This window comes from Trichosurus vulpecula, chromosome 7 (assembly GCF_011100635.1).
Source record: "Trichosurus vulpecula isolate mTriVul1 chromosome 7, mTriVul1.pri, whole genome shotgun sequence".
Lineage (NCBI taxonomy): Eukaryota > Metazoa > Chordata > Mammalia > Diprotodontia > Phalangeridae > Trichosurus > Trichosurus vulpecula.
Genome location: NC_050579.1, coordinates 31,642,400 through 31,666,635, shown reverse-complemented (window position 1 = coordinate 31,666,635; position 24,236 = coordinate 31,642,400). Strand labels below are relative to the sequence as shown.

General features: G+C 41.4%; 1 protein-coding gene across 2 annotated transcripts in view; it reads right to left on the bottom strand.

The window, feature by feature from the left end:
- Nucleotides 1-1,931: 1,931 nt before the first annotated feature.
- METTL16 (methyltransferase like 16) overlaps nucleotides 1,932-24,236 on the bottom strand; it is a 46,799-nt gene continuing 24,494 nt past the window's right edge. For both annotated transcript variants that reach the window (XM_036767800.1, XM_036767801.1), the window contains 7 exons: nucleotides 23,118-23,258; nucleotides 22,459-22,574; nucleotides 19,976-20,118; nucleotides 14,349-14,418; nucleotides 13,119-13,208; nucleotides 4,369-4,542; nucleotides 1,932-4,263 (listed from right to left, as the gene is read on the bottom strand). In XM_036767800.1, the coding sequence (XP_036623695.1) occupies nucleotides 3,658-4,263; nucleotides 4,369-4,542; nucleotides 13,119-13,208; nucleotides 14,349-14,418; nucleotides 19,976-20,118; nucleotides 22,459-22,574; nucleotides 23,118-23,258 (1,340 nt within the window). In that variant the 3' untranslated portion in view covers nucleotides 1,932-3,657. The remainder of the gene's footprint in view (nucleotides 4,264-4,368; nucleotides 4,543-13,118; nucleotides 13,209-14,348; nucleotides 14,419-19,975; nucleotides 20,119-22,458; nucleotides 22,575-23,117; nucleotides 23,259-24,236) is intronic.

Here is a 24,236-nt window from a genome sequence, read left to right as displayed (position 1 = left end):
TGAACATTCCCACTGCTATTAAACCAGGCTATTACACTCACTCTTAACAATGTACAAGATTGAATGTTGTTAGTTATGGAACCAACTTCACTTAGAAACATTAAACACAAACTGAGACCAGAAAGGGTTCTAAGAAAGTGGGCTGAGGATGCAATTTCAATGTTAACAGCATCCTCATATTCAACCAACTTCTTCGAAATGCCACTAACAGAAAATGGCTAGGGGGTTAGCCACAGATCTAGGTTCAATGAGACCAATCAAGCCATGTGATATGTCAGCACTTTGCTCTCTTTCAAATGTAGCCCAGTCTGAACATACTAGACCTATTCCAAAGATCTTCAACAGTGTTATCAGTTAATTAGGCAATACATGTCAGATACAGCAGGTAAGCAGCCTACAAGGAAAGGATCGTGGAAAGACTACTGACATCTTCTCAGTCCAGAATAGGCCTAGAGCAATTTTACAATTCTGGCTGTACCCCTTGAAGGAGCAAATACACTAAGGGAAATCACTTGGGGGATTAAAACAGAAGGGATATCAATGCCGTTTGTTCCTGAACAATATACATTCAATTTGGCTTCTACATCAACATCAAAAGATTTCTCAAACTCAATTCTATTCATTCTTGATGAGCCTCTAAATCACACGCACATAAAAAGAATAAGCAAGAGACCACTGTACCTGGAGAATCAAACACATCCATCAAAGTCAAAAAGGGGAGAAATAATGGGGTTGAGTCAAACAAGAGCAGCAAGCATGGCCTGCTTCAATGTCACGGACACAGAAGTATGGCAAGAAGAGGCACACTTCAAGAGCAAACCCAGTAAACAGTGTTCCATATGGAGGCTGGGGAGACAGGAAAAGGGAGAGAAGTTCTGAAAGCATATATCCCAGTAGGGAAGAAGGGCAGTGGTGGTCAGAAGCAAGCTTGCCTTCCCTCTCTCCACCAATTACCAAGCACAGGGGAAGCAGCAGCAGGGGCAGAAGAGCATGTCTAGGAGAGCCTGCTAAAGACTGACACTAACACGGACCTTTCTTCAAAAAGGCCTGGACCTCTAGACTTGATAGTCAGTCTTGTGCTGATTTGATGAGTCTAACCAACCACATGCCCTGGAACAAAAATCTACTCCTTAAAAGAAGAGAGACATCCAACTCCATTACCCTCTAGCCCAAATGGAAAATATGTACTCAAGCAAAAACATTTTTAAATTAACTAACTGGTTGTCTTAGATATTTCAATGTTCTATAAATGGGGAAAACACTGCCAGCTTATCTGAGCCAAAAAGTAGCCTAATCTTTCCCTGTGAGGCATTTAAAATCAAGAAGGGTTCAAATACAGACAAGCTCCAACTTGTTTCCACATGATTTTAAATGGAAGTATAATCCTGGTTTAACTCCTCCAAAATCAAAAGCCTTCAATGGGAAAGTTCACACAGCGTCCCATAGAACCTGGGGCAGCCTAGGAATCCCCCACAATACTACTAGGCCCCTGGATCGGGAGCCACAGGCTCTGCCACCTACTAAGATGTTGGTTGAGTCACTTATCAGCTCCAGCTCTCAATTTCCTCACCTGAGAAACAAAAGGGTTGGACCACAGAACCTCTAAGATCCCTTTTCCTTCTAAAATCCTATCCTCCAGAGAGAGTTGATGGTGCAGTAGACAGAGCACTGAATCTAGAGTCAGGAGGACCTGAGTCAAATTCCAGCCTCAGAAATTTACTAGCTGTGTGACCCTGGTCAAGTCACTTAACCTGTCTGCCTCAGTTTCCTCAATTGCAAAATGGGGCTCATGATCACCTGCCTCACAGGGTGGTTGGGAGGATCAAATGAGAGAACTGTAAAAGCAATTAGCAAAGTTTCTTGGCACACAATAAGTGCTCTATAACTACTTGTTCCCTTTCTCTATGACAAAAACAGCAAATACTGTTTTCTGTTTTAAATATGAAGTTATCATTTAATGAATACTTCAAACACAAGGAATTATATGCCCTAATGTCAGAAAATGTGGGTTTTAGCCCTAGCACTGCTCCTAATTAGCTTCCTGGCCCTGATACTGGTTTCTTATCTGTACAATGGAGGGTATCTGAAGGGAGTGGGGTATAAGAAATGCTTTCGAGGTCCCTCCTAGCTCTAACATTGTAGGACAGAAAATCACAGGTACAGGCTTGTAACAATGAAGCTGACACCTTTGGGCAAAGGAATCCCATGTGTGCTCAAGGTGGCTTTTTCATGACCCTACTCTTAAAAAACCTCAGTGCTTGCTCTGTTTCCCTTGAGGAAGGGAGAGTGACAGATATCTATAGTGCTCTAGATAAAACCTCAGAATTGGAACAACGCAGCCTAGTGAATATAGAGCTAGTCTTGGAGAAAGAAGACCTGGGGGTCCCACATGGTGCTTAAAACAAAACCCCAGCCTTTCCAACCCTAACAGAACCCAAAGCATTCTTAATGGAACGCTTGTTTTGAGAAGATGATTACACTAGGAATCCAAATTCTACTGACAGTAAGAAAATATAGTGAGGATTAGAGTTGACTATTTAGACTAATGTTCAAGCAGCATCAATTTACCTGTCAAAAAATGACCACCACCTGACTGCCAACAGACTACTTGGACAACAAATGTGTATTCCTAGTTTCTGACAACTTCAATCACAGAAAGCCCCTTGAAACAAGAAATAGGATTGCCCCTTTTCATTTCTGAATATTCTAAGTATGTATATATGTGTGTGCGTGCGCGCGCACGCGTGTGTGTGCACTTGGCGTGAGCAAACCAAATGAATCTTGGTTGAGATTTGAAAATAATTCTAAAATTGTATAGAATTAATGCTGCTAAAAGAACACGTCCCAGGCTCAGAGTGGAGAATACTGCTTTACTCTTAGGTTTTGGAGCAAGAGCATCAAAGAGATGAGTCATGACTCTCTTCTTTACTCATTAAGCACATGCCTCTTGCCAATTTCTAATCATCAAGAAAACCCAGGTTGAGGCATATCTTCCTGGGAATGAATCAGAAGCTCTTTGTTCTTGTGTTGTATCTAGCCCTAACTCACCATCGGACCCCTAAGGTTAGGTTCTTATTTGGAGATATGGGGCGGGGCATGGGACTTGTGTGAAGGGTCAATCAGAACATTAGTAAGCAAGTTCAGTCTTAGATGCTGACTCATGAAGACAGCCCCTGAGCCTGCCAAGTGATCTGTCTTTTGAGAGGAGATAATGAAACCTACTTGCCTCTCCGTAGCAGTACCCTCCAGAGAAGGCCTGAAAGACAGCATATCCCTGCAGGCCAAGGTGCCAGCTCAGCCAAAATGAAACAGATGCCTGACCTAAACCTCAGATGCTACACAAACAAGCTTCTGGCCTTGGAGAGCCAGCCCTACACGAAGCCAGAGAGATTTAAATCCATCTACAACCCCAGCCTCCTGGTAGTTTTTTATTGTTACTAACATCCAGGACATTTCCTCTGGTGTCACTTTACAGTGATTCCCTGTATCTAAACAAACAAAAAAACATCCAGCCCAGGGCTGACTCACTAGAATTGTCTTAAAAAAAAAATTTGTGCTAGTGTCGTTGATTTTTCTCCTGAATTAGTAAAAAGAAGTTCTAAAAGGCAAGCTGCCCTACATTGGACTGACCCAGCTGTGCCAGGAATTTGTTTGTGGCTAACTAGCAACAAGCCTAAAAATCTGGTTGCGTAAATACGTACAGAGCTGGTTCATTAAGTCCCTGTTCTGTCCCTCAACCCAATGCATCTCTACCACTGTGTCGTCATTTGCCTCCTTCTTGACATTTATTAAACATTTAAAAAGATAATGTCCGGGAGCCCCTTGAGAATTTTTCTCTCTTTCAGCCACTGTATTGGCAACTTCTTCAAGAGCATCTAACTCCTCAGTGGCACAGAAAGAGCCCCTGACACTTTCTAAAACCTCTGTCCTTCCCTTTTTCTCAGTCCCTTCCTCCTCCATTGGTTCTTGGCTATTGTCTGGGTGGTGACTTTCAGACACAGCTGTTTCAGCACCACACACGGCAGGCCTGGATGGGGAGCTCTCGTCAGGGCACTTAGCCCAATCTGGATTATTTTCAATCTCTTTGGGAATAGGTTTCTCCTCTTCCATAGCTTGAATGAAGTCTTCAGAGGCTCGAGGAACTTCTCTCAATTGCCTCACTCTGTCTCTTTTCTTTCTCCTTAAATGAACCCAAGAGTTTTCTATGGCTGTTAGGAATAGACTAACTTCCTCTTTTCCACAGGGAACCCGTTTATGCTGGACCTATTTGGAGGAAAAAATAAAATTTCACAGACATCAACTCTGTATCCCCTCTTGATGCCCCCAAAACAGATCAGAAGAAACATCTTCGTCTCCTAAATCAGGTACCTTCAGATCAGTGAGGATTTTTTCAAGCCACGTTGTAATAACTGCTATGCCTTCCACAGTCTCCAAGCCCACAGCAGAAGCTTTGAGGGATAACTCTTTCATTGTGGCTGCTAATACTACAAATGTAATGGGCTTCCTAGGCTTTTCTAGTTTTCTTCTCTTAGATGGAGGTGACTGAAAGAAAAAGAAGAGGGGTAGGATGGGATTAGTAGATAAAAATTATCCTAAATATCCATCCATCCATCTACACACACACACACACACACACACACACACACACACACACACACACACAGAGTGAAATTTCACTAACACCTTAGTTGACAGAAAATAATTCGGTAAACAATAGACTCATTCCATTCAATTCAGTAGATTTGATATGTGCCAGACAATGACAGCCCTATACGAAGAGTTGGGGATACAAAGAAAAATAAATACTCCTTGCTCTTTAAGGAGCTAGGGGAAGAGGCTATGTACAGAGAAGTAAATATAAAATATATACTAAGCCATTTCAGGTGTGGGAAAAGGAAGAGCACTAATGGCGGGGGTGGGGAGGTGAAGGAAGGTGTCATGCAAGAAACAGGACTTCATTTAGGAAAGAACAAGAGCTCTGGAGACTCAATATGCCCTTTTCTAAAGGAACTGCATGCATCCTGATCATCAATTTCTAATCTGTGTTTCAATGTCAACAGAACCTTGGAATGAGCCGGAGATTTCCAAGGTCTGTCTTTCATTACCAATGAGAGCCACAGGTATCACATGTTGAATCCTGCTGGTATCAGGAACAAGCTGGCTAGCTAACGAGCTGCATACAGGTACGATCCTTAATGGAACCAATGGATTCTTCATCTCTCAAAATCTCCATGAAAATGCTGACCTTGTAAGCTGGTTTTACCCCAATTAAGCCTGTAAGCCTGGCATCGCTTTCCTTCCTCTTCCTCAAGCACGGAATCGAAATCTTTCCTGGCCATACCCACTAGAGGGACTCAAACTCCACATTCAAGTTCAATTACGTCACCATATTTTTTCTTCTCTTAAAAATGAAAGCATCTCCCTAGATTGGTCTTATCCAGAAGCAATATTTTAAAAATTCATTTTATGGCTATTTAGCTCCCCCTCCCCCCCAAAAGATGCCTTACTATATTCAGAATCGATCAGAGATTTAAAACTCAAACAATACAAAGATGAAGACAAGAACAGGGACACTGGAGACCAAGCAGAGTGATACACAAAGACCAGAAGGTCAAACAATTTTGAAACACTTCTATTCCAAAAAGAACCAATGCTATTTTCAGACAATCCTAGACCCACATTTCACAGAAGAGGAAACAGAACAAAAAGCCCAATGACTCGTTGAAGGTCCAGGGGTGTTACAGACAGAACCATTTTTATTAGATCAGAATTGTTTTAGGCAGAAAACTGACAGTACAAGAAAGAACCCTCTCTGAGTTTGCAAGTTTCCTTCTCCAATACAGACACCCGGGGAAAGCTGTGATATTTCTATACCTGAGGATTTTCCAATGTAACGATTTCCAATAACTCTTTAAGATTTATCTCTAAGTTAATAAGCAGATTAAACAAAAGATCGTAACATTAAGAAATGCTTTAAGACAATGACAGTAACAACAACCGGGTTTGACTGAGTTTACCAGAAAGGGATGGAAACAGAGGAAACAAGCCAATCCAAAGCACTCTGGGGAAATGATGAACAATGGCTCTGGGCCGTGCCCAAGCCCGGGCTTGTTTAGCTAATATTTTCAGACAAGATCTGACAGATTCAGGTTTGACATTGAGGGTAGTAATGACTTAATAACACAGAAAGGGAAAAAGTAACCTTTCGTGAGTGGACCAGCAGCTTTCAAGTATCTTCTGGCCAAGAATATAAAAATCCAAGTATTAAACTAGTTACATTGTATTTGAAAGTAGGCAACAGAATCAAGTTCCATGTTTCAACTTTAAACCTTAGAGAGACAGAGAATATGTGTGTATGTGCACACACACAGATCCCACTGGCAGAAATTACTAACCATGTGCCCTGCCTGGGATTCACTTTGGTTCTTCTGAATGCCTGACCAGAGTATGGCTAAACATGGAGATAAAAGACAGCAGCAGTGCTGCTTCCTGAAACTACTAGTCACTAATAGGTCCTGACCCATTTGATGTGAATACTGTTTCTCTCTGAGTGAAGTATGATTTCCCAGAGGATCCCCCTCCCCCATTCTAGAAATGGATAGAGGAAAAGAAATCTTGCTAATTTGATCTTCCTCTGTGGTTACCTGCTTTTCCAAAGCCTAAGGGAGGTCAGATCCAACAAGACAGAAACATTAAACTGCTGATCTAGGTTTAAATAACAGAACTTCCCTGTCCCAAATGGGGCTCCATATTCTGATCTTAACTACACAGAGTTCTGTTCTAGGACATTATGTCATCAGAAATGTCAAATTTGCTAACAGCTGCTTATTCACTAAAAAGAAAAAAAAAATTTTAAACTGAGTTTTAAGCCAGTCCTGAAGTTAGACAAGAGGCTGACAATTTCATTCTTTGACAAATTTCCAAGTAAGGTTTTCATATAAATTAATGATTATAAACTTTAACATTGGTCAGAACAATACTCCTCCCCCCATCCTGATGTGGTCACTCTGACATACTGAAAATCCTTATTTTACTCAGCAGGGTCTCATTAAATGCAATAAATAGCAAGGGCAGGTCTTAAGAAATTTATCCACAAAGATCGTTTCATGCCTCTTCACAAGTGTCCAATGAATGGGAAATCTTATGGATGGCTTTGTCTCTTCTCCATCAGCAATTAAAATTTAACTTACTTTGCTAACATTAAGATCTAAAGTCATCATTATAGAGCTCTATTTCAAATCCTCAAACAGCAACAATCTAGTTTAGCAGGCAAGGCACATTTAAATAATTCAACATATTAAAGTCTATAAAAATCAATGCTTTACAACTGGGTAATCCAGTTTAATGCAAAGGACCAGAGCCCACTTTACAACTGATGTCAGATTAGAAGACCCCTTCCCCATAATACCGTGCAGCTAAAATTACAGCATGAAATCAGTCCCCTGGGTCATTTGCCCTCCAAAAAGGATGCCTGTTTCTATCACAAACTGCGTGGATTTAGTAGTTTACACAATAATTTTATTTGCTATTTGGCGACACTGTTCAGAACACAAAGAATTGGGGGGAGGGGTGTTACAATAAGTTAAAATAACAAATATGTTTGCTTCAATAATTTACCTAAAACCTATACATTTTAAGTTTTAAGATTCCTTACACTTCCACCTTTGCCATCATTTATAGATTTAACAATATCTATGAATGAGGTCTAAGTGAGATGCCCATAGCTAACAGATTGTGACATATGGCCCTGGCCTGTTTGTTATAACAGCAACTCTCAAGAAAACCAGAAGAGAATTAAGTACTCTGATTTCAAAAAGAGGGAGAGAGAAGCACAGGGGGAAAAGAAGAGTGAGAGAGGGAAAGGGAGAATAGAAAGAAGAGAGAAGAGGCAGGGGAGGGGAAGGGGAAGGAGGTAAGGGGGAGAAGGCTACTTGAGAAAAATCCTGAGAATGACGACTCTTTGTGCCCAGGTTCTGGTAGAAGCGGAGTTGGTAGAAGCAAGAGACTGGCCCAGAAGGACAACTGAGGTAAGAGGGGATGCATCAGATGGGCAGCAAAGAGTCCTGCACCCTTCGATGCCTCTGAAGTTGTTACAGAGGTAGGAATAGAAAAATTCATCTTGGCAACACAGCATGTTCTCTGCCACTCTTTACAGAAACTGAATTTGGATGCCCTTCCTTAGGGGGACAAGAGGACCAGAGCCAACACTTTAGGGGGAACAAAGATTGGAACTTCTGAGTGGACATAGCTGGCACATTTTATCGAAAAGTCCTACTTGATTCATTCAGATCTTATTGAGTGCCTACTATGTGCATACGTACCCAGTAAGATCTAGTGTATGAACTTAAATATTTGAATGAACAAAGAAGCCCTCAAAGAGCTGAAAGAAATCCACGTCAGTACCATGAAAACAGCCAAGCAGGCAGTTAAAGCATATACTAACTGACAAAAGCTACGTACTGAGTTATTTTCTTTAAAAGAAAAGAAACCTGCCAGAATTTATATAACCCAATGCACACTGGCCCCTTCAAAGCAATCGCTGTGCAGCTACCCCTTAGTTCAAGTCTGAGCCAATGTAAACTGCTTAAGTGACTCACAGGAGGAACTAACCTCAATATTTTATGGCCACACCTTCGTTTTTAGAAGAACACAACCCAGTTTCTCCACTCAAGTCCAAATCCCCATCATGGAACAGAGGTGGACCAGGGTTCTCTTCAAAGACAGCTGAAAAGTCTTGGAGCACAGTCCTGGAAGCCGACTGTCATCTGAGAACCAGGAAAAATTAGCCAGCAGGGGAAGAATTTGCTTTTAACACTATAACTAATGATGCTACATACTCACTAAGACAAGAAGGGACAGTGATCACTGTCAGTAGATGGAAAACCCTCATAGATAAAAGTCACAGCTCTTTTTCAGCTGGGGTATGACTATGACCCAGCTTCGTTATTTACCTTTTTCACCAAACATAGCTCTGAATGACTTATGGGCTGCTCCAAAACCCACCTTCAAAGACTTAAAACCCAAAGAAGCTCTGAGAAAAAGGACAACATTTAAAAGGATCATAGATGTTGTGATGTATTTGTGGCCTGAGTAGTCAGGGAAAAATTAAACTCAATGTCCAAATTTAAATATGAATTCTTCTCAGATGCCTAGGAAGTATCTGACATATAACAGGCATTTAAGACATCCTTCTGACCTACTGTGCTCTTGTTTTTACCTTTCATCGTCTTGTTTACACTAATGTAGGTTACAATGTAGGCAGGGGAAAAGTCCTTAACATAAAAAAAAAAAACCCACTATCCGCAGCTGCAGAAGGTCAGGTGTATTAAAAACTCAGTCTTGTGCCACTGTCCTGAAAGAAAGCAGAATGTTTAAGGGGGTATGATTTGTGATTTTCAATATGCCTCATTTTTTGTGCTGCAGGGCAGCAATCCAAATACATAAAAGTACTCGCCAGGGCTCTGGAAGAAAGCAGACAACAGGCCTAAAGGAATAAGAAGGTTTGGCCTCTCTCTTCCCTTTTTCTTGTATTGGGATTTCAACGGATTATATGGAAACCATACCAATGCACACAGGCCTGACCTCCTACATTGTTACCAAATCAAAGAAAAAGCTAAGAAGGAAGACCAGAAACATGCCGAGCCATTCCACTACCATCATGCCACCGTGTCTGCAACGCTCCCTCCTTCTCTCTGGCTATTGCCCACATTCCACCCATTCTTGATCTCAGGGCACCTCTAGCCCAGACTAGTTTTTCCCTTTTCTAATGAGAATCACTTATGCCGGCAGTTACTTACTGTCTTCTCCTGCAAAAACCCAACAGATACTTGGCTTTTCTCTCTACCAAAATTATGAAAAAACTGCTTGAGAATGAGGATGAGGTCCTAGACACTTCTGTTCCCTATAATTCTAGGAACACAACAAATACTTGCTGAATTGGATAGAAAGTTGACAGAAAGCAGGATCTTCACTCAATAACTCCTCCAGCCAACGTGTCCTGAGACAGTGGCAGGGTCAGTAACGTAGGGACCGTATCTACTCTTGCAGAATTTTAACTTACTATTGCCTTATATGACACTTTAGAAGTGAAAAATTCAGTTTAGTAAACTAGTTACTATTCTGCAAATTTTTTTTATACTAAACTGACACACTGGCAATCGTTAGGATAACTCTGAGATTTCCTTAAATTCCAAGTATCAAACTTCCTAAAAGGGCACAAATGCAGTAATTCCCCCTTGGGGTAACTACAGAAAAGGAATGGGCCGAAGAAGAAACACTAAGCTTCTTGTTAGAATTCTGAAAAGAACAGTTGCTAAAATATGTTCCCTCATCAGACATGATTCTGCAAAAATCTATCAACATCAGAACCCGTCTTTTTGTTGCTAAGATAAATCCAGACAACAGGATCTACAGGCTTAGCAAAGGCACTTGACTTGGCAGTAAAAATCAGATTTTTCTTAACGTTCAGCATCAACAGAAATGAGTCAGTAGGCCTGGAATAAGTGAAAACAGAAGTTGCTGTAGAAACTTGCATGCTTACACTAAAATGGTTAAGATAAAAAAAAAAAAAGGAAAGGAAGAAGTAGGCCAATGTTTCTGCTTAAGTGACTCTCTCTAGGCTTCCTTTCCCCATCTCTGCCAGATTCAGGGCTAAGTGAGGTGAGAGGTTCTAAATAACAGGGGTGAGGGGGAGGCTGCTAAAGGACAACACAACTACAACCAAACCCCAAACCATATGATGTTCTCTGTTCACTCAGCCCACCCCCAGAGAAAGTGGGACTGGGTATGTTCAGGCAAAAGCAGGCGAGAGTGCGTGCACACACACACATAAACACACACACACACACACACACACACACACAGAGTTGCTGGGTTACTACGAATCAGAAACTGCCACTTTTCCCGGAGTACATTAAGTGCATCTAATGGAATGCTTGGGAATGTGGTATTAACTGGGGGGAGGAGGGTTTGATGAGTACTCTGGCATAGGAAAAATTTGAAACCTTTAGCAAATGGCATTCCTTCATCCTGAGAAATTGAACAGGCCTTAGAAGGCAAGGCAGCAGCCTGGCCGCCACTTCTGAAAGATCAGCTGCTGATTGATAAACAGGGCACTTTGGAGTTCCTGAGACTTCACCAATTTTTCAAGACACAAAGCACAGACACACAGAGGCCAGGAAGACTCTGGTCTCTGAGTTAGCATGGGCTTTGCCAGAACTAATTATCAGCTTTTCTAGCTGGGGTGCCAATGGATGTAGGAAGCAGGTGCTGTTTGCCTCTACTGCAGCTGTTGGGTCAGCCTGGGAAGAAAGCAGCACATTAAGAACACCTTTAACCATTTGGGGGCAAGAGACTAGATGACCTCTCAGTTCTTTCTTTTTTTAGACTTTTTCTGGGGAGAGGCAATTAGGGTTAAGTGACTTGCCCAGGGTCACCCAGCTAGTAAGGCCAAATTTGAACTCAGATCCTGCTGACTTCAGGGCAGTTTCTCTATCAACTGTACCACCTTGCTAGGGAGGCACTTGCCCCCACTAGGGGCAAGTCTTATGCCCGCCATTTGTGCCCTCCATTTCAGAAGGTTCTTAGAGGTCTTAGTCTGGTCACAGACAGACAGAACTGCGTTCACAGCTGGGGGCAGAGGGAGGGAGGCCTCAACCAAAGCCACCTTTCCAACCAATGAGTTCTCTACATAAATTAGGAGAGCAATCATCTAGAGTGCATTCAGGCAACCTTCCAACACCTTCAAAGGTTGCCAAAACAGAAGCAAGAAACTTTGTTTCAATACACCTGGCCTCCTCCCATCCAGCCAAGCAGCCCTACAGGAAGAAAGGAGTCAGGGAGGCCCCAGAACTATACCACTCCTGCTTTCAGTTCAGCCATTCAGAAAACACCACAGGCAACACAGTAATGGCTGCCAACTGCTCCATTCCCATCCCTAAGTGCAGCAGCATGCACCAAAGGACTTGGATCCAAAAGGCTCTCCAACACAGGCAGCATCCCCCTGAACTGGCTTTTGACACAAATGAGAAGTTAGGAAGTCTCTAGCAGCCTCTGCATGCCTAGCAAAGGGCAGAAGCCTGAAGGGCATGGATACTACTGTCCTCCAAGTACCAGCCCTACATGGAGCATCATGGATAGAGGAGACACTCACAAAAGATCATCTGAATGAACACCCGAGTGTAGAAGTGTGCTGAGGGAGGCGATAAATTGCTTAATTAGCAGCATGCATGGCACACTGGAACAAGAACTGGACTTAAGCGTTGAGGGACTAGTTTCAAATCCCAATCAATATCTAGTGACCTTAACTAAGTCACTTCTCTGGGCCTCAGTTTCCTTGTCTATACAATAAAGAGGCATGGGCTAAATAATCTGTCAAAAGCCCTTTCTAATCTGAATCTATGATCCAATGGACCAAATATTTTTGATTAATGATGTGAAATACAGGAGGGGAAAAACTGAGACTAAAAAGAAAACTAACTGCTGTCACCTTCCAATTCCTCAGATCAGCTGTTACCTCTCTGGACCTCAATGGACCAGCCTTGAAAAGAACTTGAGGCTGAGGAAGGAAATGTGGCCACCAATGACTGTTTTTCTGCTCCATCCTCATGGGGTTAAGGTAGAGGATATTCTCTAAGTGACAGAAAAAAGCCTACAAAGTGAAATTCTAGGAACATATTTTCAAATTTGTATGGGGTCAGGTCCTTCCTGCACTCTAAGAGTTCAAGCCTAAAGTTAGGGATCTTCCAGAAGCCCCTCAGCATATGTTCACAAATGCCTTAGAAGAGAAGGAAAGGCTAAAGGGAACATTCATTAAAGGAATTTTATAAATGTACAATTTTAACAGGGTAAAAGATTGCTTTTAAAAGCTATCTTGACTTTTCAATTTGTAAGCTATCTTGGCCTTCACTGCACAAATCTGGGGAGGAAGGAGGAGTCAAAGGACAACGCAGCCTTAGAGGCTAGCATTTCAATTTCGACCCAATGTGAAGTGCCCAGGAAACAAATGAGCGCAGCTCAGAAGCTCCAGAAAAGTGGTAGGACATCTAAGGCACACTATGACTGACTAACACACCTCGTGTCCACAGGTTAAGCAGCAGAATCCAAGGGTCAGTACTTACAGGCACTGTCACATCATCGTAAAAGCTCCAAGCCAAAGCCCATCTCATTGTTCGCCCCTGACAGAATTCAGTGTGGGTGACTTTGGGGACCTGTGAGAGAGACATCAAATATCATCAAATGACAATGAAGCAAACCAGCCAAAACAGTTCCATCATCTATAGTGTTTTAATCATCCCTTAATCTTGATATGATCAAATACAGAGTTAAAAATGGGGCTTTGAGGGCAGGTACCTTTCCTTAAACTCAAGAGAGGACTGATGAAACCAACTCAAAGGCACTAATGCTTTATCATCCAAACCCGGCTCATGAGCAAGGAATGTGTAAGGTGGTCCTTATGAAATGTGGGCTTAGAAGGAAGCACAGTGCTGGTGAGAAGCAGGAGGAAGAGCAGCAACAAGCTACAGAAATCTATCAGGCCGATTTCTAGCCCCACAAACTGCTGCCACCTTCACTGCATTGTGACCACCAGGTCAATTCACATAGCCCTTTGTTGCAATTAATTTAGGGAATGAAAATTAACGTCCCTAGGACTGTGCACATGCAAGATGTCTAAAATTTTAGAATTCCAAAAACAATTCCCTAACTACCAAATTCAGACTGCCAATGACTTCCTGCTTCAAATGCAGCGTGGCGCCTTTTTTCCTGCTCCAGTCATGCCAAAAATGGAAAGAACATTTCCTATTCCCATAGTTTACTTACTTAGCCCCAGCAGAAGCCGGACAGGTTTTCTAATTCAAGTTTTCTTCCACTTTGTCAGGGAAGGTTCCCCAGCACAGTAAGCTGAGCCAACTCTCCCAAATCCATACCATCTGCTCGAATATGTGAAACAGGATACATGGAGCCACGAAACTTACCAACTTACCTTTTTGAATTCTCCCTCTGGGTCTTAACCCCTATTATATTCTGCTTAGTGAAGAGGCTTACAATACTTTCCTTTCAAGACTTCTTTTATATCTCAATATATTTGAGTCACCCCCTTCCCTGGTCTATCGTTCCCCTCCCTACCAACCCCCTTTGTAGTTGCCTGCTGGGATGTTCCAGCCCATTCTGTAGGGCTGCCTCAACCCTGGGACAGACAGCTCCTTTCCCACTCCACTTGTGCCTTCACTTTCTGAATCTCAGGGGCTCTCCATAGGCTGATGAGCACCGGCTTGCTCACAGCCCCTGCCTGCGCTTGGGGTCCCACACCATCTTTGTTTCCCTTACTGCTGAAACAGAATAGGACTTACCCCTTGTATCCGTAGCTCCTCCTTCAACGGAGCCAGACTGCATTTCTTTCCAAGCATGCAGCTATACCATCTAGGAAAAAAAAATCAGGTAATTTTAAACCACTTTCCCACTCTAAGAATAAATACCTCCTCCCCCTGTAACTCAATGAAAACTGCAAAGAAGAACAGTGAAAGAAACATTAGTGATGAGAAGATTCACATTTAGTAATGCCTCTAGAAATGATCGAAAACAAGCCCAACAAACTTGAGGAAAAAAAGGGGCTTGGACCAAGAGTCTCCTGGAAAGAAGCACCAAGAGAGGTCCAGAATCAATTTGGGAAAAAGGAGAAGCAAAGCAGAGTAAACATTTTGATTTTTTTCCTTTACAACAACGGCTGCCTCAAAATTCAAAAGATTTCTAATATACCTGGGGGAGGGAAAGTCAAGAAGAGTCAGCTTTGAGTTCAGCAGACTACAGTATTATTAGTCTGCTTGTTCTGATATACGGGCCACTTCCTTCCTTCAGGAGGAGAAAAAGTACGCCAATGAACAACAACAAAAACTTTAAGACCCCAAGCACAATAGTATAAAAGGACTCAGACATCTGCAACGAGATTCCAAACCCATCAGTCTCTGTATACTGATGGGGGTGGGGGGGTTCCCCACCTTAGAGAGAGAATAAGGGGCATTAGTTATCACATCATTCTTCCTTGCTTCTAACCCAGCCCTTTAATAAAATCCAGCAGATCTCCTTGGCTCTAAGAGCAGACATTATTTCATCTTTATCTGACCCTTTTAAATTTCTGTATGTGTGTGTGTCTTTCTAAAACAATTTTTAACACAGAAATACGTATGATTGACAAATCAGTAAATACACATATTCTGCATGCTCACTGAACCACCATATTCTGACCTCCTCATTTGTCTCCTTGCTTCAAATCTACCCTACACACAACTGCCAGTGATTTTCCTAAAGTGCAGGTCTACACAAGTCACTCCTTGATCAGGTTTACTGGCTCTCTATCTCCTCTAGGACCAAACTGCAGCCTCTGTTGGGCATTTAACCCAACTCCTTCCCACCTTTGCAGTCTCCAAGGTCAGTCATACCCATCTACTTTTTATTTCTCTATCTTCTGGTGTCCTATGCCTAGAACAGGCTCATCCTTCACCTCCACCTCTTACATCTATGGCTTGCTTCCTTCAAGATTTCCTGAAGGACTTCAGGAAGAAAACTACTAGTGTCTTCTCATCTAAAGCTTCCTTCTTTTTATTTATAAGCATATACATATGTATACATATGTACACAGCTTGCTTCCTTTCTCTTTCCTTTCTTCTCTTTCTTCTGTCTCCACACAGGGAATCACACCTTTACCTGCTAGGGCTCTACCCAAAGGGAATGTAAATTTTAATCTCTGAAACTTTTTTTTGTTTTGCTTTTTTTCTCTTAAAAACCAGCCTTAATCCCAAATCACTCTGGTCCTAGCCCAAGCCCTACTTGGTCATTGTCTGGGTCCCAACTGGCTCAGAATGAATGTAAATAACAATTGTTTCTGTTTTGGCTAGAAACTCTGAGGGTCTTCCCTTCCTATATTTTTTTCTTAAAAGAGGCCATTCTTTGATGCATTTTTTTTATTAAGCCTTAGTCACTGAATGGGCGCTGCCTCAGTCAAACTGAAAACCCTTCTTTAAAGATCTTAGCTTGAAAAGGCCAAGGTCTGCCACTGCATCCAGTTGTCCTGATCCATATCTGGCCACTGGACCCAGAAAGCTCTGGAGGAGAAAGTGAGGCTGGACTTTACACAACCCTGCCTCCCTTAAATCCAATTCCCCTGCATGTCATGGCATCACCTCCCTGATGTCACAGTCCTCTTTGAGAACAAAGGACAAACAGAAGCCAGTAAACAGCCATATGTTTCTATGTACGTATATAACAGCTAACATTTTTATAGCTCAAACTATGTGCCAGACACGAGATGAAGCCCTTTACGATTACTGTCTCATTTGTTCCTCACAATAACCCTCAGAGGCAGGGACTATTTTCAGCCCGATTTTACAGATGAGGAAACTGACACTAACTGACTTGCTCAGCATCACACAGCTAGTGACTCAGGTTTTCCTGAGCCCAGTGCTCTACCCACTGTGCCATCTCATTGTCCCAACATGTAGATGTTGTCTCCCTCATCAGAACATAAGCTCCTTGAAGGCAGAGACCCACTCAATAAATGTCTGTTGATTGACTGATTGATTTGGTTCCAGGCAAGGGCACCAAAAAAGGCTGCTGGAGTTCAACTAAGCAAGGTCTTCTAAAGTATCGGGTGCACAGACAAGACTCGAGAAAGGTGTGTATTTTACTCCTTAAGGTCATAGCTCTAGAGCTGGAAGAGACCACCTAGGACTGCCCCCTTACTTTTGCCAATGAGGAAATTAAGACCCAGGGAAGTTAATTTACCTGCCCAGTGCCACCCAGGCAGTAACAGGCATAACCAGGATCTCATCAGAGGAAAAGATGACCCCCAAACAGTTATCTGTTAAGGGAAAGAATAGGAGGAATTTTGTTTCCACAGGATTAAAAGTACTCCTCCTAGCTTTGAGTGATAGGAGGATGTAAGTCAGAGGTGACTGGTTCTAATCAGAGTTGTGATCTAGCAGAATCAGGCTTCTGATCAGGCAAAAGGTTAGAAGCTTGTACGAATAACTTAACCAGCTGTTTGAGGGGAGCATGATGTCGGCAATTCAGGGTGCTACATCTGGCCAATGGAGAGCAAGGCAGGAGATTCGAATTGGGAGCCAATAAAAGGGGTTGTATTTGTCTGGACAAGCTGTACTCCATTAAGGGGGCTACTCATCTATTTAGAAAGAATAAATGTAAATTATAATGAAAACCTTCTTGGCGTTTCAATGAGTATCGTTTATTCCTAGACTGAGTGTGTTTCTCACATCTGTGCAAAAGGATCTCTGAGGAAGATGAACGCCACTGCCCTGACTCTAACTAAAAGGTTAAACAGCCCTTAGGATCCGATCTGTCCACAGAATCAGGCAGGCTGGGTGTGATTAAAGATTGGCTTCAGCTCAGGAGACAGGCCTCGAGGTCTCTCTGCATGACTAGAGGTGTGTCACAGTCCTTCCCCCAAGACTGGGAAGATAAAGTCTGCTCCTCTCTAGCCAGAACTAGACAACTAAAGCTATAAAACGCTTATGGTCAAGTGCTTAGGTTGACCAAACTGCATGAGCCCTGAATTACTTCTCCAACATGGCGGTGGAACCTACAAGTTCCTCTGGGAGGTTTAGCTCATTTCTCTGCCCATCAGTTTATAGATCTGGATACTCATACTACTGTCCCCACTATAGCACTGGGAGGACAGTATTTTGTAACCTTCAAATATCTAAGTGCTTTTGTACTTATGAAATACTTCTCATACAGCATCTGATTTGACCCATATTACAACTGCCCTGTGAGGAAGAAATTATGCTATTTACAATTGCTAGAAATAAGGCAAATGAGGTTCAGAAAGAAAAGCAGTTTTCATATCAGTCCTTTAAAAATCAAGAGTTTTCCTGATGAGTCTCCTAGCACTTCCTTGAGAAAAAAAAAGGCTTTGGAACCATGTGGGGTCTGAAGCTGCTGCTGCTGGGGCTCCCTTACTCCCCACCATCACACAGATATATCTTTAACTTCCCCTTTTTTTCTTCCTCTTTGATTTTACCATTTTCCTTTTTCCTTTTTTCCTACCTATATTTTAGGCGCACCAAGCCCTAAAAACAGAGCCCTTGTTTTTAGGCTTCCAGGTGAGACCTAGGTAAACAGATCACTGACTTCTGCTTGTGCATACAAAGACGAAGATACTGAAAACCTGTCAGCTTCACAAACTTATGCATGTCCAACTTTTCATATACCAGATGCCACATAATTCACTATGAAAAACTCTTCAAAGATGCTATGGGGTCCAGAATCACAATCAAATATCCATTTCTGCTTTTCATTCAGTCTCTATGCTATCCTTTAACTGTTCTGAGAGCTTTATCAGCATTCTTAAAAGTTCTGCATTTACTACTTGCAAAAAAAAAGTGATGTTTCTAAAGTTGGAATAAGGCTTGAGTGCATGGCAGCCTGGGAACAAGTGTACACACTCAGAGCAGGCTGAGGGCTATGGGATGAGGCTCAGGCATTCTACAATGACATTCTCCTTTGCCCTTCAGGATTCTGGCCCTTTGGAGAGCAGGCAAGTAAGCTGCAGCTTTTCAGGGAACTCAGAAATCAATGCTGTCTTAGATTCACTTGAGGATCTTTAGAAGTCCCTAGCAAGAGAGCAAAAATAGAAACAAGGTCTCAGCTAACCTGGTTTCAGAGTGTTTCAAAGCCCCTTACTGTTAGTATCCTCCTTTTAACACTGGTTCTCCCCAGTGTTAAAACATCACTTAATGTTCTTCTTGCATCAACAACCCCAATCTACCTGCAAATAGTCTTCTCTTTTACCTTCTAAGCCACTGTATGTGATAGACCTACTATGATATTACCTAAGAATTTAAATGAAATTCCTACTAAAGAAATTAATGAGATTGTGTGTTGATTCTGGACAGAATCTAATCTTGCTGAACAGAAATAACTTTAAATAAACCTGAAACCTGGTGCTGCCCACTGATTCAAGAATGGCTCAACCAACTGTAGTGTATGAATATAATGGAATACTAAGAACTCAGAGGAGCAGGGAAAGACTTTCATGAGCTGACAGGCAATAACATACAATGACCATCACAATGGAAATGAAAAGAAAAGAAAACTGAATGCTGTGGAATTATAATGAGCCAAGCTTTGTCCTCAAGAATTGGGGCCATGGTCCTCCTTCCCTTCCTCAAAGAGGTGAAGTTGTGGCGTGGACCTTGGACCCAACAGGCTGACTGATGTCCAAAGCATGTGGTGGGCAGTCTGGTTCCTTTCTCTTTCAAAGTCTTTGTGACAAGGACAAACTCACTGGACAGGGTAAGAGCTCCATACATAGAAATGAATGTGATGAAAACAAAGGGCATCACTACATTTTAAAAGAACATGGGGAAAGGGTCTCCCTCCCTCACCTCTGCAGCCATACCATGGTGCTGGGAGCCCTGCACTGTCTGTCACTTCAACCACATGTGGCAGGGCGAGAATCCAAGCAAGGCAAAGGGTTCTTTGTGAATATCTTCTCACTGCCTAATGACAGGTGTGCTGTCCGCAATAATTAGCTTAGAAAAAGGGATCTCCTTAACCCTCCTATGAAACTGGCGAGGGATCTCCGTTTCCCTTCATTAAGTTCTTGACAGCTCAATGTCCTCACATCTGTCACTGTTTGTGAGTTTGATTCCAAGAACACAAATTGCTTCAAGGACTGGGCAGCAAATCTATTTTGGCCCATGGGGAAGAGATGAGTCCATCTGTTTACTAATCAAAAGCCATATTTTAATCAGTTTGGCTCCATAGTAGCACAATGCTGCTGTAAGCAGCCCCATCGTGGGGCAATTTGCCCTTCGGGGACATGCAGGATCAGTGGCCAAAGGCACAAGCACCCCCAGGAGCAGGAGTCTCATTAGACATTCTTATTTTCCATTTGTTATTTTTCAGTCCATCGCAGGAGAGAAAGAAAAAGAAACTGGATTTGGAACCCTTCCCTACTTACCTCAGTCTTTTCTTCAGCTGCAAACTGTCATGGATGATTCTTTTGACAAACTCTAATTCACCTCCTTCTGCCATGATTTCAGTGATACCCCCAGTGTTTACAGAACTTGGGGGAGGCCTACGAGGATTTCGGGAGTTTACTCCCTAGAGAGGAAAAAAAAGACATTTCAGACTCCTAAACTAGGTATGTGTACGTATTCTTGCTCCAAAGACTGCACCCCCTCCCCATTAGCAAGCTTTCTAAAATCTTACACGAAATTTATTTGCCTTTTTCAACACAGGCTCAAAGCTATAAGGAACCCTGAGGATCATGTAGGTCAACCCCTCACTTTAGAGACAGAGAAACCCTCTCTAAAGAACAGGAGGGAGGAAATGATTTTCAGATGGTTACACAGGTATTATGTGACAGAGCCAGGTTTTAAATTCAGGTTCCTTGGCCTTATATCCCAGACTTTTTTTTTTTTAACATATCGGTGGAAGCATGGCAAAGTAGAAAAATTATGAATTTGGAAGTATCTATCTCAAAAGCAGTATGTTTTAGGTGAGTTAAAGGGACGGCCTAGGAATCAGAAAGCTCTGATTCTGACACACATCAGCTGCACAACCACTGGCAAGCCTTAACTTCTCAGTGGAGACACTCTCTGCAATAATTACAGATTACTTGTCCACTTGCACCAGCAGAAGGAGCTTCCACACTGGGAGGTCCACACACAGATGGAATCAAAATCTAGATAGTGAAAGTCTATGTGTGTATATATAGGTACACATGTACAAACAGATATATACATATATAGATCAACCTGATAAAATGGCTAGTGACCCTCTAATTCATTCATTCACCCATTTACTAAATATTTTATTGAACACTTACTTTGTTCAAGGCCCTGTGGCAGGGCTATAAGGATACAAAGATAAAGCGATAAGTTAAATGCATCTGAGTTAAGTCCTCTATTTTTAACCCAAGTCATTTAACTTTACTTAAAATTTCTTTACTTATGCCCTTACTAGGCATTAACTTAGGGAGCAAAGAAGTAAATACAGTCACACTACATCACTTGGCTGGGCAAACCATACCTTTTGATTGTATCATAAAATTTAATGAACCAAGCAATCATCAATTAATTCAACAAGGATTTATTTAAGAACGTATTAGGATAAGCACAATCTATTAATCTACCATCTACTACTAACTCAGTCCCAATAGCTTTCAAGTGGATTCACAACTGATATTTCAAGAAAATATCACTACAGTATACTTTAATGCTTCTAAAATGCATAGCTATACATGACATATTTTCCTGAAAAGATGAATCATTTTACCCTAGATAAGGCATGTTTAAGTCAATTTTTCATAAAAAGTATTCTCTAAATGGGCTAAAATCAACTACTGAAAGAAACATTTCAGTGAATCTTTTTGAAAATAACCATTCTAATATTCATTTGGATTTTCATAACCTCATTAATTCAGACTAACTATGGTAAGCTGTTCCTAATGAAAAATTTTTTAAAGATTCTATTTTTCTTTTCTAAGTACATGAGCAAATCACACTATAATGATGCCTAACAGAAGTCCCAGCAGATTAGGTGATAAGGATGATTTGCAAGTGCAATATTCTTTGTTTCTAAATTATCCATTTAAGGTAGAATTTGCTCTCACAAATAATTTAAGGACCCTCTTCACCTCCTTCCACCCCATCAGACTTATTATATTTACTTCTTCAGAATAATAATAATGATAATAATAATGATAGCAGCTAGCATTTGAATGGTGCCTATTATGTGTCAGGAACTATGCAAAGCACTTTATAAATATCTCATTTTATTTAGAATCTGATAGAAGAATCTGGTAAGCACTAAATTAATGATCTTTTACTGTATTTGGGTTTTTTGTGTATCCCTTCTTACTGTTCATCCTTCAAAGCCGATTTCCTTGGAAAAATGCTTTAGAAGGGAAAAAAAGACTAAATTAGGAATTTCCCCAACTTTGACAGATCCAAAAGGTGATGGTGAGGAGGGCTGCTTCTCTGCTCCACTGCCTACTACACATTGTTTTCAACAAGAATATGAAACAGTATGTATGGAGAGTTAGCCTCTACTTCTGCACTCTTTCACTCAATAAGTAGAAATATTCGAGCTGTGTTGGCGCCACCATTACAAGTCTTGCTATGGCACTCTTTCAGCTCTGCAACAAGACGACTGGGGGGAAAACCCCAAACTCAGAGCTCTATGGCCCCTCCCCCCAGCCAGCCCCTAGCCCACAGGCTCTATTTCCAGGAGTATAGCTAGTCTATCAGTGTGCATAAGCCATTGTCTACCCAACAGTTAACCTTGGGAAAGCGCTGCACTGTACAATGTTTCACAGTGAAATGCACCACATGACACACCCACTTTCTCAGCAAACACTGTTCTCACCACTAACCCACCCAGTCAAATATGGCAAATCTAGACAAATATTCAGTTTCTCTAGAGCAGCAGATACTCTACCTTGGCTTCCAACTGGTTGGCAAAAAAGGGAGGGTTGCACATGCAAAAATCATAAATGATCTCAGATTCCTCTTTAAGAGCATCCATTAGGAGTGTCTTCTGTGGTACTTTAACCACTGGCAGAAAAAGCAGGATGTTTAAGATATGGAGCAACAATTAACTCACTACTGATTCATTAACATGCTTAATGTCTCCGCTTATCATATGGTTAACACTACAAAAAAAGTACCCTCAGTTTATACAAAAGAGACTTTAGGTCCCTGGAACAAAAGGAAAAGAATATTAACAGCCTTTAATACATACAGTAGGCAGGAGGAAAAAGACACCTCAGTCATCTCTAGGGGTTTATGCTTCAATCTAGCACAGGTTAATGCACTCTGTGGTTGCTCAATAAATAGTCACTGAAGCTCACCAAGAGGGCCAGTTCAAAGAGCCACAGGGTTAGCTGGGTGAAGCTCCTGCATACACCCCATAGCCTTCTCTAGGTGGCCAAAGAGCAAGGTGGTGACAATCTGGGAATAGGAGTCACTCAAGCCTGCACCTTGGCAAAACCCAAACATTTCCATCAACCTCAACCTTTGAACAAAAGTAAAAGGTACACACAAGGTGCACTGAATGATGATTTTTAAAAAAAAGGCTATTTATTCTGTGGAGTATACCTTTTATGAGATCAGATAAATTATTCTGTTCCACATTTTTCTTAGCATAATTAAAGCACATATCATCCACTTCTGTTGCAAGGAAATACCAGCCATTGAGAGTTGCTCCAAGTAAAGGATAGATGCAGGATGCTCCTGTACCTATCAAAATAAAAATGCAACACACACACACACACACACACACACACACACACACAAAATCATTGGAGAACACAATTATTTCCTTCTCTGAACTTCTAAAGCACTTACCTAAGTCAACACTAAATAATAAAATATGCTTTGTATTATTCTTTGTCTGTAGACATTAATTTTATTTCCTTAACAAAACTGTATGTGCATCCAGATGGCTACAGCCCAGTCTTCTAGTTTGTAACTCTCTCATAGTTCAGGGCACATAGTAGGCATTCCATAGATAACCTGGTGGCTGACTGAAAAAGCTCAAAACTCAAAAAGATTAAGTTGATTTACAAAAGGGCTATACTTTCACACATTACCTCGTTTCCATGAAGGAAATCAATGATACAGTATTAGCTAAAATACCACAGTGGTCAAATATCACAAACCAGATGAACATAAATTTCATTCCCCAAATAAGACCCAGTATCTTCCAAGGTGTGTATGTTAAATATATAATGAAATGAAGAACATCTGATTCCTCAGTCTGGTTAGTAGATGCCTGAAGGAAATGATCAACTGTCAAAATAAAAGAGAACTTTTCTAGTAGCCACTAGACTCCAAAAAAATCTAAAATCATTTAGAATTAGAAAAGCTAAGATCTTTGGTTCAGAAAAATCAATCCAGGCCAAATGTATCAAATGTCTAAATAACTAGCAGTCACTAATTCCAATCCCTTCAGAGCAGCAATGAGACATAAAGGTTTGTATAAGGGCCCCTTTATACTTTAGTTCTCACAAAGAAAAAAAACCAAAAGGCCAAGGAATCAATTACAAAAATGGCCTTAAGTGTGTATCTTTTTTTAGTAATTTCTCCCATGCATTAAAAAACCAAATATAGGAGTTTCTTCAATAGTAAATACAAATGTAAAGACAAACATAATATTAGGTCTCTTGAATCTTAATATTAGAGCTTTATATTCTAATCCTTACCAGAAAATTGAAA